General features: G+C 36.9%; 1 protein-coding gene across 1 annotated transcript in view; it reads right to left on the bottom strand.

Moving 5' to 3' along the window:
* The window catches only part of LOC309390644 (cilia- and flagella-associated protein 337-like), a 42,472-nt gene that overhangs the window by 8,967 nt on the left and 15,121 nt on the right, over positions 1 to 18,384 (bottom strand). The window contains exons 8-25 of the mRNA XM_081950196.1: positions 17,690 to 17,782; positions 16,393 to 16,438; positions 15,911 to 15,957; positions 15,649 to 15,766; positions 15,231 to 15,300; positions 13,458 to 13,701; positions 11,872 to 11,974; positions 11,638 to 11,789; positions 9,094 to 9,196; positions 7,140 to 7,246; positions 6,969 to 7,048; positions 6,816 to 6,870; positions 5,440 to 5,485; positions 3,729 to 3,788; positions 2,751 to 2,916; positions 1,374 to 1,460; positions 919 to 977; positions 128 to 269 (exon numbers count right to left, since the gene is read on the bottom strand). Of these exons, the coding sequence (XP_081806322.1) occupies positions 128 to 269; positions 919 to 977; positions 1,374 to 1,460; positions 2,751 to 2,916; positions 3,729 to 3,788; positions 5,440 to 5,485; positions 6,816 to 6,870; positions 6,969 to 7,048; positions 7,140 to 7,246; positions 9,094 to 9,196; positions 11,638 to 11,789; positions 11,872 to 11,974; positions 13,458 to 13,701; positions 15,231 to 15,300; positions 15,649 to 15,766; positions 15,911 to 15,957; positions 16,393 to 16,438; positions 17,690 to 17,782 (1,778 nt within the window). The remainder of the gene's footprint in view (positions 1 to 127; positions 270 to 918; positions 978 to 1,373; positions 1,461 to 2,750; positions 2,917 to 3,728; positions 3,789 to 5,439; positions 5,486 to 6,815; positions 6,871 to 6,968; positions 7,049 to 7,139; positions 7,247 to 9,093; positions 9,197 to 11,637; positions 11,790 to 11,871; positions 11,975 to 13,457; positions 13,702 to 15,230; positions 15,301 to 15,648; positions 15,767 to 15,910; positions 15,958 to 16,392; positions 16,439 to 17,689; positions 17,783 to 18,384) is intronic.

The following is an 18,384-nucleotide window of genomic DNA, read 5'->3' as shown; positions in this document are numbered from 1 at the left end:
AGTGTAGGAATACCACTTTGTGAGTGATATCTGGACCAATTCACCTTTTTTGAAATAATGTACTCTAGGTTAATTTTTTAAAATTCATTCTTCCAGTTCGAGATACAAAGCTGTAATATACACATACATTTTGGTGTTTCTTCTTTGGTATCCTGAAGGGCATAATTTTGGATGTCATGGACATACACATAACCATCTTCATCAGCTGCATACATATAGGAATCATCTGCAGTCGTAGCAATGCTGCTGATCAGGGATTTCCCCCTAGACTGGAGTATACAGTGGTACACTGTAAAAGTATGCACTATTTTGAAAACGGCATGACTTCATGACTATACAGTATAAGGAGAGGTAAAAATTCCAAAGAATGAGATTCTGATTTGCATGTCCAGGAATTTCTTGTCAGCTATCTGCTCACATTACATTTCAGGGAGCCTGAATTCCTTAAGTAACTCCAATAACATCCATATAGTCTCTGGTTTATACCACAAGGCAATGTAAAATCTTGCATTCATAAAGATTTAACAAGATGAGTACTTCATGCGATGATGATCTTAAACTTCAATCAGTGAAACAAAGGACTGCAAATTTACCAGTATTCATGCTGAAGATCTGTTTATAATTCATCACACAATCAGCTAGATATATAAACTGGATTTAGTATATTATGATTATGATGATGATTGCCTTCAAGTCAGTCTTGACTCCTGGCAGCTGTTTGAATAAGTCCCAGACGTTTTCTGAAAAGGTTTTTGGAAAGGGGTTGGTATTGCCTTCTTCCTAGGGCTAAGAGAAAGTGACTGACCCAAAGTCAGCTAATCTAGAGCTTAGAGTCACCCGGTTTCTAGTTTTAATCTCTACAGCAAACTGATTTTCTTTCTAACTTTTACAGCCATTAATTTTATCAATTAAACTTACTGGTTGAAAACTTGCTATGAGAGGATCCTCTGAAAACAGGCTCCAGAAATGCAGATAACCTGGGGGAGGGGGGGGGGGAAATCATAAAGACACAAGATGAAATATTTGGTAACATTTAAACAAGCATACTTTTGTACTAACTTTAACTGAATGACCTGAAGGCAAATTTATAAAACTACAGTGATTGAAGACTTGACTATATAAAGCTTAAGATTGCTAGGACGCTCGCTACGACTTCTAATCTCATTACTTTATCTTTCCATGTTTTTAGCATGATTGATGATGCTGTGACAACTGGAAGCAAGGTTCCTGACACCAAAGTATCATTCCCTTATCTAGTCTGTAAAAACATAAGCAAAATTAATTAAAATAGAATTTATCTCCAAATTGGGATCATCAATAAATTACCATAAGTTATCACCATGGTTGTTTTGTTAATTATCCATTAATCCTACCTTGTGGCCCATTGGAAACCAGAGATGCAGTAGTTGAATCGAATTTCACAGCACGAGTCTTTAGAAAAATGATCCGTGTCACATCAACTGGTGGGGAAGAAAAAAACATATAATCACTGTAAGAAAATGTGAGTTTTTCAGAGCACTGTACAAAAGGCATAGCCCAACTGCATTATATTCCAATATATTATTATGAAATTTATTTCGCTTGGATTTGCATCCAGACATTTATAGTTTGCCAATTAAGTCATAATTAAATTAACCAAGACTTGGCACAATATGTAAGGTAAAGGTTCCCCTCGCACATATGTGCTAGTCGTTTCCGACTCTAGGAGGTGATGCTCATCTCCATTTCAAAGCCAAAGAGCCAGCACTGAACAAAGATGTCTTGGTGGTCATGTGGACAGCATAACTAAACGCTACAGGCGCATGGAACACTGTTACCTTCCCACCAAAGGTGGTCCCTACTTTTCTACTTGCATTTTTACATGCTTTCAAACCGCTAGGTTGGCAGAAGCTGGGACATGTAATGGGAGCTCACTGCATTACACGGCGCTAGGGATTCGAACCGCCAAACTGCCAACTTTTCTGATCAACAAGCTCAGCGTCTTAGCCACTGAGCATTGCTGGAATAAGTGAACTTTTGCACGATATTCTAATTTTTCGAGTTTCACCTGTATATACTTTTTACGACTACAACTGTAAATGTATATATCTGCTACAAATACACCTCATTTAATTATATTTGGAAGAAACTTTTTGGGGATCAAACTTTTCAGAAAGGTTTGTTGCTTTAATCTGCTACGTTTTAACCTCTCCCACCCTGATCTATTGCCTGCTATTTTAATTTTGTCTTTTGCTTATGAATGTGATCTATCCTTCTTAATTGTGTAAGCCATGCCCTAAGATCTTACTACAACAGACAAAACCACATCTGAATGAAATAAATGGATAGAGATCTTATTTTAAGGTTCTTATTTCAAAGATATGAGCTGTAGTTGAAGTTCTAGCAGAAATCTGTTTCTAATGTTAGTCAAAAGAGCTGTGTTGAACACATGACTGAGATACATTAATTAAACAGTTTAAGAACTTATGCCAAATAAAGATCATTTCCTGCCCACCCATCTGGAAATCAGGAGGTGACATATATATTAAAATAACATCAAAATTAATGGGCTGACTGAACTATTCCTAGTGCGGTAAAACATTGAGTTGTTTTAACTATCCCAAGGCTAGTCAATATGGGCTAGGGTTCAAGTGTAAATTTCCCCCGTATTTTCCATTTCTGGGCAATTCCATATGCAATGATTCATAAAGAATTATTCATGGCAATGTGAGAATTATATTCTACAGTCTTTTTTTGATTAGTGAACTTACTCTGAGAATGAACAGAGGCAGCTGTAGTCATTGGAATGTAGAATCTATGGTCTATGTGACCTGAGACCATATTCCAAACAATAATCTCACCATCATAACTGGATGTTGCAAGAAGATTAGGGGGACACTGAGCAACACAGAGAATGTCTTCTTTGTGCCCCCAGTTCTGGATAAGAAAAAAAGAAGTCAGAAAATAAGTAAGAAAAAAGTGAACAAAACTGATTTGAGTTGTGTTTTGGTTTTGATTATATTTTACACAATATGCAAACCAACAGGTAGATGAAATTACACAATTCAGTATAACTTCATAAGTGTAAGCTCTCATGAGTTGCTTATAGCCACTAAGTATACAGTGGAAATAAATCTACTTTATAAAATAAAGTTAATAGGCTGACGTTTATGAAAAAATAACCCTATATTTTTGGACACTGCCATGTTCATTTATCTATGGGTGGCCTCAGTCACACAGGCCACAAGAAAGCATCATGTGACTAATTTATCCTATTGGAACTCATCAGAAAAAGAGAGTTTCAACCCCATGGAGTAACATCTGATTATCCACATCTGATGAGTCAATAAGACAAATAGGTCATCTGGTGTTTCCAGGCTTTACAGATAATCTGTTTGGAGGTGGAAAGCTTCAACTTGTTGTAGGCCTCTTCTGATTCACCAGAATAATGCTTCCAGTCCACAAGATATAGAAGTGGATCCCTCTCTCCCTCTTGCTGATTTATTTATGCTTCATTGTTCTTTTAGGCAGAAAAATGGTTTGTGAATTTATCTGGAGCTAGATCATGTGATGTATTCCTAAGGAAAGTACAAAGTAGGTATTTTAAATTTATCCAGCAGTGCCAATCCACAAAGATGGATCGGATCAGGGATTTATCTCCCCTCTTACATTATCCAACTCCCCAAATGTAATCAAACTGCTTATCCCAAACTGTTTATATAGCACTTTATATGCCAAATATTTCTTACTATGTCATCCTGCCAGTGGGGCTGAGGTTTCTTAATATGATAGAAATCATCTGTGGAATCCTAGAACAGAAAATATCCAATAAAATTATATCTAAGATAATCATTTATAGTCTCCAACATGAACTTTGCATTTCCAGACATACAAAAAGAAAATTTAGCTCTAATTCTATTTATTCCTTTAAAATTACCCAAATCTGTCGCCTATTTCTCATCTGAGTTTGCATTCAATAAGTTACCAGCATTTGTTCCTATGAGTAGGTTATGGATTCCCATGCCGCTTGTATTGCAATCCATCCTCCCATTGAAGCCTTACAAGGCTACCATTTTATTTTACATTTTTTTCTAAACAGTTATCCAGTTCTGACATTAAACTGAATTTGAAGTGTGTCATTCATTCACAGTTACAAATTATCTATAAAGCCCCGGAGACGTGAACAAATACGACTACAAGTAAACCTTTATTGCAGTTTTAGAAGAGTACCTGTTAAGTATTCAGAACAAAGCAAGTAGGCTTCACTCAGGTTCACTGTTTCGGCAGGAAACTAGTTTGAATATGATTGGTCAAGCTGTCTGACAGCTCCTTATAAAAGGGAAAGATGCCAGACAGGCAAGTTGCTGGGTTGTATATAGTTGCAGAATAAAGAGCTATTTGTTACTGAACATCAAGTCCAGTCTTTTCCATTCACCTTATCCAACAGTAGCCATAACACAATAGTCTCTGGGTGTAAGAAACCAATCTAGAATTTATACCCAGTCCTATTGCAATCCTTGTTTCTTGCTCCTCCACATACAGAGAGAAGTCTTGACTTTCATCTTCTCATGCTTCACAATCTCATCTATTAAATGTAACTCTATCCTTACATCCTCTGTATTGTTACTCTTCTGTCCACTTAAGTCATTAACAGGGCCTCGATAGCAGCTAACAGACTTTAAAAGAATTTGAAATCTGTTTGCATGGAATTGTCAGGCTGTTTGGTAACTACCTGATTTAAAGTGAGTCTTTTCAATTTAGAGACAACATATATTTAGATGTATTATAATGGAAGCTTTCTGATTTTCTTTCTCATAGGTTTCTTTTATCCCCCTGCTTATAAAGGTTGAAGTCTGCAACCGATTATTAATAGACTCTTGAGTCTTTACTGGCTTGGAAGCCACTTTTCACACAATATACCACTGTGATGGTTGATACAGAAAGAACACAAAAAAAGCGTAACATACTGTTGCCAAGAAAACCTCATTGATATGCCTCATATAATCACTAGGAATCAAGCTCAATTTTTGACATACACACATCAATCCATCTGGTTAAATCTTGTGTAGAAAGTGGAATAGAGTGATTCCACTTCTGAAAGGGCCTTCTCATTGCTGCATGTGCACTGACCACTGTGGATAATAAGTGGTATTTGCCCATAGATTCAGGTAGTAGCTAACAGAATTCTTGGATTTTCTTGCTGATCTAGTCTTGAATTTGCTACTGGCAGTGTAGAGGTGCTACAGTGAAAGCAGAACACCAGCTTTTGGGGACCATAATTAACTAAGTAATGCAATTTTGGCCACTTAAAATCATGGACAATAGAATCAGTTCCTACACTAAAATGGAAAGTGTTCTCACTACAAGGCCATTATTTATGTACGAGAGAGACTTTGACACAACAATTTCAACGATCAATTAAGAGCGGCACCATTTTTTGTATAGACATTTGTTACTTACATAAAACAAATTTATTCTTCTGTCCCATCCCACACCTATGATATACCTGCAAAAGAAATGAATGTTTACCAAAATTTGAATTATTATAGTCTTTCTTGCTATGCAGCAGCAGTTTATAGTCTAGCTGCTAGGGCCAGCTATATTCCACTATCCCTCTTATATAAATTATGCTATTAAACTGTCAGTGAGTTGAATTCTCTATTATTCATTTTTAAATATAGGTGTAATCTTCAGTTGTCCCTAATTTTTCAAGCAGTTCATTCACTTTCAGCTGAGCTGAGCTAAAAAGGATGCTTATCCACTTCAGACTATAGTTGTCATGCTGCAGAATGGAGTTTGTATTTTGAGCAATACACTCTCAAAATTTTCATTCATTCTTCATTATTGTAAGAGGTTTCATTTATTAGATTTCCCCCCAATTTTTAGCAATCAGGCATTCATCTTAATTCTGTAACTCTGTCTTCAATATATATATCAGCTTCTGAATGACCATTGAATTCTTTTAACAGGATTTTGTATGAATGAAACTGTACTCTCATGCCATTGTTTTACATGCTTATTTCTCCATATTTAACTGCTGAAGACAAGAGCAAGCCAAGCTGTTTATTCCCCTCTCCAGCGCTACTCTATATCCTTGAATGTAATAAAATATCTCAACAATTAAGGGGATCCCCATAACTCAGTGGCAGAGATAAGATTGTATGCTAAAGTCTCTGGGTTTAATCCCTGGTATCTGAAATGAAAAAAAAAAGCAACTTTCTTTCTATCAAATAGATTGCTTGGTTTTCTTTTGATTGTTTCTGTTGAATGTACAGCACGATAGGCTCATGACCTTCCAGAACCCAGACACAGGATATCTGCTAGTAGGCACCTGTGTCTCTTCAGGTGTGCTCTTTTCTTTTAATTGCTCTGGTGAAGGCTGGGGTTTAGACAGGTCAAACTCTTCAGTTTCTAAACCTGAAGACTCAAATAGATCCCTAACAGAGATGGGATTCACTTACTTTCCCTACCGGTTCGTAAATGTGAGCACTCGCATGTGCCTCGTCTGCGCATGCACACCGCCTTCTGTGTTTGCGCAGTGCTCGCGCATTATGTCGGGGCGGGTGGGTGGAGCTTCCCGCAGGCGCTGCTACTGGTTCGCCCAAACAGGAGAGAACCGGCTGAGTACCACCTCTGATCCCTAACATGAGGGAAATGCATGAGATCTTTCCTATGACATCTGCCAAAACAACCTTGATGGATTGAAGCTTATTTTTTCAAGAAGAGGCCTGTTTATATGAATCAGCCCCACAAAAAAACAAAACAATCCCACATTGTTTTCATTAGCCTTTCCTACACTAAAATGCCACATGTTATGACAAATGTGGATAACTTACTCATTTTTGTTGATCTCCGCATAAGCACAGTCGCGCACTTCATCATATCGATCTTCTGTGCAGAAAAAAAACATAATGCTGGACTTGTCATTATTTCTTCCCCCCCCCTTCTTGAAACGAATGTTTAGATAATGCAATCAACGTTCTGCTTACCCTTTTTCAAAGTGTGAAGACACTGTCCGTTATTATAATTCCATATTTTCAAGCAGCCATCTTTTCCTCCAGTAATGAGTCTGAAACATGATTGCAATGCCTAATTATTTCTTTAGCAACGTGTAAAAAATATCACAGCCCTTCTCATGCACGGAAACTCTCCAAATGTACCTTCTTCCACTAAAATCAAATGTGAGGCATGTAATTGCAGAATCACCGTGAGCATTGCCAAATTCAAATACAGGCTTCCCGCTTTCGAAATCCCATACCTTGACCACCTTAAAAGAAGAAAAAAAGGGACAAATATCGAAACACTGCTGCCATGATCCTGAAACAAGTATATTACAGAGAAATCTATTCTACAAGCTGCTCTGCCAATAGATTTTTGGATGCAATTCAAAGTGCTGGTTGTCACCTATAAAACCCCTCATGGCACAGGGTCTGGTCATCTAAGAACAGCCTATCCTTCATCTTTTCTTTCCACCCCACACAGTCTGACAGAGTTGGCAGGCTCCAGGTCCCATTGATTACATTGTCATCTTAGAGGACCCAGGAAGTGGAGCTTCTTTAATGAAGAGCAGAGGGATAGGATATTTCTGCTTACACATGATTTTCTTCTGAATTATGTTTGAAGCCCACACAGCTCCAGCAAACAGATCCTTTTTCTTTGGCAACAACCAAGGTCAAATGTATGTAAAAACATGTATAGTTGCCTTATACAAGTCACACTATTGACGGTCTATTAGGCCAGTATGGTTAACATCACTGACTCTCCAGGGTTCCAGAGAAGTCTTATTTCCTAGCTGGGAGGGGGTGGATATTGGAATTGTGACCTTCTGAACATAAAACAGCCATACTTCCCTAGAATAATATTACTTGTGTTTATAAGCATTACAGTTCATGGGCGTGTGGCTTCTATTTGATCCCTTGGTTTTATCAGGCATTCCTCTCCCTCATTTACAACACAATTTATTTGTTTTCTTCTATTTTGGAATGTAGCCAAAGAGAAGTAGCAGACAGTATAGAAATTTTGTTCAGAAATTAAAGTACACAGAGCAGTTTTAAAAATATATTGGTTACAAGAGTCGTCTTGCAGCAAGATGGGAGGCCAACAAACTTAATAAACAAATAGGTTTGTTGAGACAAACTTGTCATCTGTAATTTGAGGCTAATTTATTGATGATTAGGTTTTATTGACTTCAATAAGAGTAGATAGTCAGAAGTTTGCACTGTAAAACAAAGAAAGAATAGGAATAGGAGGAAGGGACTTTGGTAGTCCAAACCCCTGCTCAGGCAGGAGATCCTATATTTCAGACAAATGGTTTTCCAGTTTTTTTTCTTAAAAGCACTCACAATTTCTGAAGGCAAGCCATTATATTGATTAATTGTTTTTACTGTTAGGAAATTCCTCCTTAGTTTTAGGTTATTTTTAAATTGCTTGGTTTTAAACAACAGCCTAATGTATCTAGCTTATCTGAGAGTAAGCCTTATTGATGACAAAAGAGGAAGAGGAGGAGGAGGAGGAAAAAGAAGAAAATGAAGAAATACCGGTATATATGATTGGCTATAAAACACTGCAATCTAAAACAAATACACAGGAAGTCTTGTTTTGTGAGAGGCCAATTCATAATAACATAGAGTGTATTTAAAGCAGTATTTCTCAGCCTCTACAACTTTAATAAATGTGGACTTCAACATGCTGGTTATTCCACACTATTTATTTGTCACATTTATACAACATCTCTCACAAAGTGAGTCTTAAACTTGTTGAAGTTGAGAAACACTGATCTATCACACACAATAAGCGAATGCTTTTGGAAGCACATATATGACATCTTGTTTTGCTTTAAGTATTTATTTAGAAGCATTTGCTTCTGATCCCGAAAGAGACACTAAGATTAACTAGAGATAATTGCATTCTCCATTAATATATAAAATCTTTTTTAAAAGCCATTTTCACCATGACTTTTGGCAAGGAATTCCAGTTTTGAGAAGGCTCAATCTCGAATTACAACTCACTTCATATCTAAAACAAAGAAACTCAGAATACTGAAGATTGTAGATAGATTGATTATATAACTAGGTGCAAAACTGAAGAGAATGTTATAATTATCATTTCACTTACAGAATCTTCAGAGCAGCTCACAACATGCCTGAACACTTTGTTGAATTTGCAGCACAAAACTGGTTTTTTATGGGAAGTTACCATATAAAGATCTGGAGCTGATCTACTTCAGACAACAGAATCAAATTATCAATAAATTTAAATGTTATTTGTCTTGCTGCTAATGCTTAGTTAGCAAAATATACACAAATGCACTATTCTATCATTAAAAGGAAAAGCTATCATACAGTACATCAAACCTGTACAAATAAATAGCAGTCCAATTATTCAAATATGAATCTGTCCTCCAAAGCCCAATTTTTTTATCATCCTTTTCCTAAATAACTGTCCAAACCAAATTTATTAATATACTAATCTTAATAAGTATGTTTTGTTGAATGTAATATCTCTAAATAAAGTTGTTGTGTATGTGTACACTGGGAGCTTATGCACCGAAGACAAAATCCTTGTGTATCCAATCACACTTGACCAATTAAATTCTATTCTATTCTATTTTCGATCCAATTCAATTCTTCAGTCTTAGTGGCAAGATAAACTTTATGTCTCTATAAAATTAACAAAATAGTAGGAAGTAAAGCCTGTGTTTCTCTATATTCACCAGAATAGATACATGTCCCTGTCTTGCTTTCTGTATCAATCTTCTAAAACTGCAGATGAGAATAGGACACATTAAAACTTTCCTATATTTAAGAATTATTAAATCACATAATTAGGTTTTTTTTTAAATTTTCAGGAACCAAACATAAATATAACATCTAGACATTGTAAAATTATTTTTATAATCAATATGTAAAAAGATAAAGGTTTCCCCGGTCCAGTTTGTTTCTTAGCCAAGGGAGCCATCGTTATCCAAAGGCATTTTCTGTGGTCCTACGGCCAGCATGACTAGATGCCAATGCACATGGAAGTCCCTTTGGGGAGAGGGGGCGGTATAAAAGTCTAAATAAAGTTAAAGTTAAGTTAAGAATGCTATTTACCCCCCCCCTCTTGAAGTGGTACCTATTAATCTATTCGCATTTTCATGCTTTCGAACTACTAAGCGGGGCAGGGGCGGGACCAAAGAACGGGAGTTGCACAGCACTCAGGTCTCGAAGCCAGACTGTCATCTTTCTAGCTGGCAAGCTCAGCATTTTTTAACCGCTAAACCATTGTGCCCTCTTTTTTCCCAATGTGTAGTATTCTTTATATAAAAATCTTTAGATAACACACTATTCTCTTTGCTTGGCTAAGGCTACTTTCATTAGTCATTTGTGATACATAAAGAGATGTACAGATACATACAGGTTGGGAAAATATCACAAGAAAGTGTTATATTGTGATTTTTTTCCAGAACTGCTATTATTTTCTGGCTTTTAAAAACTATAGGTGTTATAAGAGTAGTGAATTGAACACGTAGAAATTTAATTGGATTTCTTTCAAACAATGACAGTCACCTGCAGATTATCTAAATTAACTTTTTCCAGATATCACTGGGAATCCACCAGTATCCCTTTCAATTCATTCTCACTGGCAATTTTACAGTGTGAATAGAATAATAATTATCCCTGTGTGAAACAGAGGAGGGCAAGTTGACTGATCATGGTCTCTTACATCATAAGTTTTATTCTGACATAAACTGGCGAACAGAACCTAAAACAATATTTATATAGTTTGTTGGCTAATATTTGGCCAACCAGCATTCATCAGACATGAATGAATTACATCATATTACTGAAGTCTTCATTTTGACTTGCTTTAATTCTACTGATTGCATTTTTAATTATATTTTGATTTAAGACTATAATAACACATATTTGAATGTGTAATCTTTTAGACATTGTAGTTTAATTTCATTAACTGAAGCTAATTTTTCATTCAGTAGAATTGAATTGAAATCATGCTTTTGTCCGAATGAATCTGAAATTATAAAGGAAATGAAATCTTTAAACAAAGTCTTTTGAAGTAAAAATTAGTAACTGAAATATGTACTTCAGGTTTAATTAATGCCACTCCTGTATCTAAACATAAAACTGCATTAGATAAAGTAATAATAAAAATCTAATCTTTATTACTAGATAAATTTTTTTATCTAGTAATAAAAATCCCTGTGTCTCAGGATTTTATATGATGCTTTATAGTTCATTGGAAGGCTGATAAATATTGAAAAATACTTGTACTTCAGTCAATACTTGTATATTGGGAGAACTACAATAATACTTTCCCTAGCATTAATCAGCAAAGACTTACATTATAGGTTTTAAAAATTCCAACAAGCTAATGCAAAAATCATATTAGTAATTATTTAAAATTAAATGTTCATCTATCATAGATTTTACAAAATGTTACATCCTTGTAATATTTTGCTTAAGAGTGTGATTCTAATAAATGCCACAATTCAAGTATTCACTGGAAGTGAATTTTGAAATAGTGTGAAATAATCACACTATTTCAAAAAAAAATCCTAGAATTTTTTCAGCAATTTCTTACATTTTGGATTTTCCATAAATGCAATTCTTGAATCTGTCTAAACATCAGGAGCTCTGATTATGTTGCTTTGTACTTTACCGTAATCTTAGGTGAAGAATGGCCAATGTATCTGTGGCAACACAGAGTGATCGAGTCCCTGATATATAATGGCAAGTAGTAATCTCTCCTTTAATGCCACTGTTTTTTGAACAAGCAGTGAATAAGCAAGTCTGATCCTCCATATCCCATATCTGCAAGGAAAAAAATTGTGTTATGCTAAAGAGATACAACGAGCATAAAGGAAATATAATTTGAAATATGAAAAAGACAGACCTTAACTGTGTTGTCTGTTGATATGGAAAATATTTTGTCCTCCTCAGATACGTAGACATAGAAAATGGGGGCCGTGTGACTTTTGAGCATTCCTGTGGGTCTTCTAAAATTCAGTGGGAACATTAAATCTTAACCAATTAGGAACACATAATGAACAATGAGTTCAATATAGTAGTACAATGAGCCAGTAATAATCATAGCTTATTTATTTGGAGTTTCAAGTCATTCTTGACTCCTGGCAACTAGCTGGACATAATGGCTATACCTGGACATACCTGTGTTTCCCTGAACATAAGATGTGGTCTTATTTTTTATTTATTTTTTTGGCCACTAAAAAAGGCACCAGATCTTATTTTGGGGGGGGATATCTAATTACTGACTCACCTCATGACAGCAGCACCAACAGCCCTGCCACCGCTTGCTTGCAGCCTCTGCAGCTGAGAAACAGGCTCCAGATTGACATGTGCTTCCGTTTTGCCATCAGAGGCCTTCCAGAAAGCCCTCTGCAGCTGATAACAGAGCTCTGAATTGCACGCGTCAATCTGGAGCCCATTTCTCGGCTGCAGAGGCATTTCCAGAAGGCCTCTGATGGCGAAACAGAAGTTGGGGGGGGGGCACATGTGAGCGGCAGCAAGCAGCTACAGAAGAAGTGGGCCTTCAAGGCGAGGCGGGTGCCGGAGTGTGCGAGACTTGGTAAGTAGAACAGCTCCACCTCCCCCATCCCCACCCCAGCTTAATTTTTACTCGTGCGCCTTCCCACCCATGCAACCTAGAGTGCGTGGGGTCCTAACTAGGGCTTATTTTGGTGGTAGGGCTTATATTGGAAGCACATGTAAAAATCAAATGAGGATTTACTTTCAAAGTAAGTCGTATTTCCGGGGAAACACAGGAGATTTACAAATATATACAACAAAAATAATTTCACCTGACTCAGTTTTGAATTGTACCTTCAAAAATATTATTAATTTGTGGGATGGTTGGAAAAATACGAAACAATCACTCTTCAAGGACCAAGAGGTCTGTCAAATGTATTACTAGGAAAACTGCCTTAAGGTAATACTTTTAAAGATTTCATGAAGGGGCGACTATATTTCAATGATCCCAAAAGACAAAACCACTGTTGGATGATAGTGGCATATCTTTCTATTTTTTACAGTCAAAGGAGTGGAAAATGAAGCTAATAAATTCTTAGTAGGACAGTGTCATGAGTGAGAATGGAAAAGGTCATGGAGAGCTGATTTTGTTGCCTACAACAAATCCTATTTTTCCACCGGCTCCTGTAGAAATCTAATGAAAATCTAAAGAATAATGAATAAATAATTTTAAACACCCTTCGATTTATTTATATTATTGATAATGACAAGAAAAATATTATCCCCTCCTTCCATAACTATAGTAAGGATCTCTTAAAGGGGTATTAAGCTAACTGTGAATTATGAATTCATTTGTTCTGCATTTTTCTTTATACATCATACTAATTAATGCATGCATATCCTAAATAAAAATAGCATGTTATGCACTTAAAATAACTAATAGTTGGCTAAGGACTATAACAGAACAGTAGAAGAATAGTTGCAATATCTTACCCAGCCACGTATGGATTCCATATTCGAATAATTCGATCCATTCCGCCAGTTACTATGGCATTATTCTTTTTACTAAGTGCAAATGTTTTGACTCCTTTATGAACCCGAAAAATAATTTGATCCCCTTCAGCTCTCTGGGAGGGAGTTCCTAGCATTTCCTGTGCTTTCTTCATCTTTAAATCTTTCTTATTTTCTTTTATTTCTCTCATTTGTTGCTCAACATTGGTAGCTCCCACAATGCAACCTGTAGAAGGATATGAGAGTTTAGTAAAAGATTCCTACACAGAATTTAGACTCCGACATTTTTATACAGAGGGAATATTCATTGATTTTTTTACTTTATTTTGAGAGTTAGTTTGATCGAATGGTTAAAGCATCAGGCTATGAAACCAGGAGACTGTGAGTTCTACTCCTGCCTTAGACATGAAAACCAGCTGGGTGACCTCGGGTCAGCCACTCTTAGTCTATTTCATCTCACAGGGTTGTTGAGGGGAAAATAGGAGGATGAAGATGTGTTGGATACATTAGTTGTGTTATTTATAAAAATAAAGGCAGGATACAAATAAATTAATTAAACAAAGAAAATTGTACGTCTCAATGTACTAGCTAAGACTGAAAGCTTAATCTATACCTTTTCCATCTTACAATGGAAAGCTCAAATTATCCTATTTTGGACCTATTACTCAAAGACCTCTCTCTCTAGAGAAAGTTCTAATCAGTAGTGGGTTGCCAATTTTTTTACTACAGGTTCAGACACATCCATGATGCTTCTACACATGTGCAGAAGTGCCTGGGCAGGTGAACCACTATTACTGGTTCACCCGATCCGGACTGAACCGGGAGCAACCCACCTCTGGTTCTAATGCTGGGAAAATGAAAGGAAAGAGAAGAAGAGGCTGAACAGCAGGAAGATGTACTGACTTGGTAACAGTAATGATGGGTAGAACAAGATGCACTGGTGGAAGACATGAAGGACCATATACCATAGCAGAGTTGGAAGGGACCTTGGAGGTCTTTTAGTCCAACCCCCTGCCTAGGCAGGAAACCTTACACCGTTTCAGACAAATGGCTATCCAATATCTTCTTAAAGACTTCCAGTGTTCGGGCATTCACAACTTTTGGAGGCAAGCTGTTCCACTGATTAATAGTTCTAACTGTCAGGAAATCTCTCCTCAGTTCTAAGTTGCTTCTCTCCTTGATTAGTTTCCATCCATTGCATCTTGTTCTACCCTCAGGTGCCTTGGAGAATAGTTTGACTCCCTCTTCTTTGTGGCAGCCCCTGAGATATTGGAACACTGCTATCATGTCTCCCCTAGTCCTTCTTTTCATTAAACTAGACATTCCCAGTTCCTGCAACCGTTCCTCATATGTTTTAGTCTCCAGTCCCCTAATCATCTTTGTTGCTCTTCTCTGCACTCTTTCTAGACTCTCCACATCTTTTCTACATCGTGGTGACCAAAACTGAATGCAGTATTCCAAGTGTGGCCTTACCAAGGCATTATAAAGTGGTATTAACACTTCACATGATCTTGATTCTATCTCTCTTTTTATGCAGCCTAGAACTGTGTTGGCTTTTTTGGCAGCTGCTGCATACTGCTGGCTCATATTTAAATGGATGTTTATGGAGAAATCTTTTGGATAGAAAGATCTTTACGGATAAAATCTATTTACATGGTTACTAAGAGACAACACCAGGTTGATGGCATATAATCAATCATGAAGTAATTTTAAGGGGAGACATTACAAACAACATATAAAGAATTATATAATTACCTACTACTAAGGCTGTAGGCTCATGGCTTGATGCAGAAATTATTGCCTTAATAGAATCATAGTAACTCAGCTAAAAAGACAGAGAAAAGAATATTACTCGACCAAATACTGGTGAGTTGAGAATATTATTATTGTTTTATTTTATTTTCTTAACTTACACAGAAAAAGAACATAGCTGTATAATCATTACAAAATCCTGGAAAAGCATACCCATCAATTCTCCAAAAGGATTATGAGACATAGAGTCAAAGTTTAATTGTTTCTCAACAAGGAATTCTTCCTGCCTTTCTGGAAAAAAATATGAGTGTTTCTGGATTTCCGTAAGAAGCTTAAACATGACTTGAATGAATCAAAAAAACCCTGAATAGAACCCCATGTTCTCTCTAGATCAGAAGGCGGAAGGCCCTTCTGCTTTTACCTGAGTGACCCAGTCTTCATGAACTTTCCAACGGATGTAAGTGACATTTGGAGAAAGTATAGCACTCTCAAGCCTTATATTAGGGAGATTTTCCACTTTGGGCAGCTTCTTCCATGTCCTGAAAGACATCAGGAAAAGATAATTATATCATTTCATCTGAAAGAACTGACGCCATATCTCTACCAGGCAGGAATTACAAATTGCCAACTGAATGCCTCAATTGATTACCTCAATTGATATTTGGGCTTTTGTAAGCGCTTACCTCAGGGTCTCACCCACAGAATATAACTGCAAGATATTGACACATCCCTATAACAAAGCAAGGGGAAAGGAAAATACAAAGATATAATTCACGTTATGGGCAGGTTCCACAAAGTGGAGCTGTAGAGCAGACAGGTCCACCCGGCCTGCCTGAAGAACCTGTTCCAAATGAACTGCACAGGTCTGGTAGAGTTAGACAAAGACCCGCCTACCTACGGGACTTTGTAACCAATAGGAACATCCCAACCAAGAGGGGAAGGGTGTTAGATATTAACACTAGCTACCAGAGTTTCCACTCTGTTCCTCTGTTCCGGCAGGAACAGAGGTTTAATCCTATTGGCTAAGAGGTCTGACAGCTCCCTATAAAAGGGCTGCTGTCAGACCAAACAGTTACTGGATTGTACATACTGTTCTACTGCTAATAAAGAGCTGTTGTTGCGTTAAGCCTGTATCTGCCTTCTCATTGCCCGATCTAACACATACCTGGTCATCGCCGTAAAGAATCATACATTCATCATGACCTGTGTAGCTGAAAATGAAGTATAGGAGAAAATGAAGAATTTCTTGTCCCTCATAAATAAATTTCATACAGGTTTTCAAGGCAATCTGAATCCTGCAAGTGTTTCAATGAAACCTAATCAAGGTGGCATTCTTCAAACCCTTAAAAACATCTAGGCATAGAGCGAGGCCTGGAATGCAGATATGTGCCCCGATGCTTATGACATGTGTACATCAGAAGATCTGCAAACAAATTGTAATCAGTTTCATCTGACTACGCTTTGCGCAAAGGGTAGCAATGTGCAATCAAGATTTTCAGTTCTGCAAATCACGTTAAACTATGTTGAGCTGAACCAAATTCCTTGACTGCATATCTTCCTGTCAACGGAGAAAGTCAGAGATGAATGCGAATGAGCCAACATTGTACAGTTCTCCTCAGAACAACAGAGTAAGGTTAACGTGCTTTGAAAATGATTCAGAAGGGGTGCTTTGAACCCCATGAAAGGCTAGTACCCCCCCTCTGCTACTTATTAAAGTGACCTACTTTTCTTCAGGCTTCGGTATAAGGCTAAAAAATGCTTTAAGAACTGCCTCATTAAAACAATTCTTAAAGTAACCACTATCTTTTTTTTCCAGTTTGAGCAAGAAATCTAAGAAAGGAGAAGTTGATTTTATAGCCAGCAGGGAGCTGTTTTGCTCATGAAAAATTCACAGGATGTCCTCTGAATCATTTTCTAAATGTGCATAATCATGCACAGATATTTTGAACAGGACTTTTGGAATATTGGCATTTTAACCCTCTAAGGTCCTGGCCTGTTATAAAAGTTCTCATGCTTGCAGGTTCCCACAGTTTTCTGAAGCCTAATCAAAGGATAGTTAATGCTATAACCAATTATCTTAAAAGTGCAGGGCTCATGACTCTCTGGATACAATCACTTCCACCAATGCTAGTTAATGTGGCCACAATGCCAGCACAACCACAGGAAATCTATTTCCCCAACTTTCACGACTCTTGGAGCCGCCTATGCACCGTACCAGTTAATGCAGCAACATTTTGGGACATTATAGGAAAATTAAAAGAATGTCTTCTGACGGTTGCTGATCAACTCAAGGAAAGCAAAAGAAAGAATCATAGCCAGAGAAATGTATTGCATCACTGACCTTCTACAACTAAGAGTATCAAATGCCATAACAGAGCATAATAATAGATCAGGCCATATATAATAATACAGAATCATTATGTGATGAAAAATGGTACATGATAGGGATCTGATTGGCTTACCAGTAATCCAGATTCAAAGGTATAGCTTCCAAACCACTAATCTGAAGGTAGGGCTCAAAGTTGGAGCTTTCATAAAACTGAAGTTCACGATCCCTATCACAAGTTTAAATATGATCAGATGTTAATATCACAGACTTAATAGGCATACTTTTCCCACAAGTAAGACAAACAGTGATAAACAATAGCTGTAGACAAGGATTAGTTAGGGTTAATTTCAAAATGGATTCAAAATAAAACCAATTTTGTAATGTCACTAGATATTTGTGACAGTGTAATTGAGCATACTGTATGGTTCCATTTATGGTCAGATGGATGATACTCTGACACTTGTGTCATCCTATAATCATGCAAATGATGCAATTTGTGCATTTGTATTTGCATCAGAGGCCACGATATTAATAATACATTATTAATCATTCATGTAATGATGTTAGGAAGCACACATTGTATTTTTGTTGCTGTGCTGTGGCTCTTTCCACATGCTCCTCATAGCAGTTCTGCTATGAGAAAAATGTTAGTGGTTTTCGTGGAAGAGATGACATGAGTTTTGTAAAATTATGGGTGTTGTGGATATTTGATTCCACCTTCTTCCAAAGTTCCAGAATTCAGCTTTAAAAGGGGATTAAATAGACACGAACCTAAGACATTGTATGGTTTGTGTTATTTTGACTTAGGGTTGTGTCTGTATCCACTTA

Source organism: Natrix helvetica (assembly GCF_964273705.1).
Source record: "Natrix helvetica genome assembly, chromosome: 4".
Classification (NCBI taxonomy): domain Eukaryota; kingdom Metazoa; phylum Chordata; class Lepidosauria; order Squamata; family Natricidae; genus Natrix; species Natrix helvetica.
This window is presented reverse-complemented; position numbering and strand designations above follow the sequence as displayed.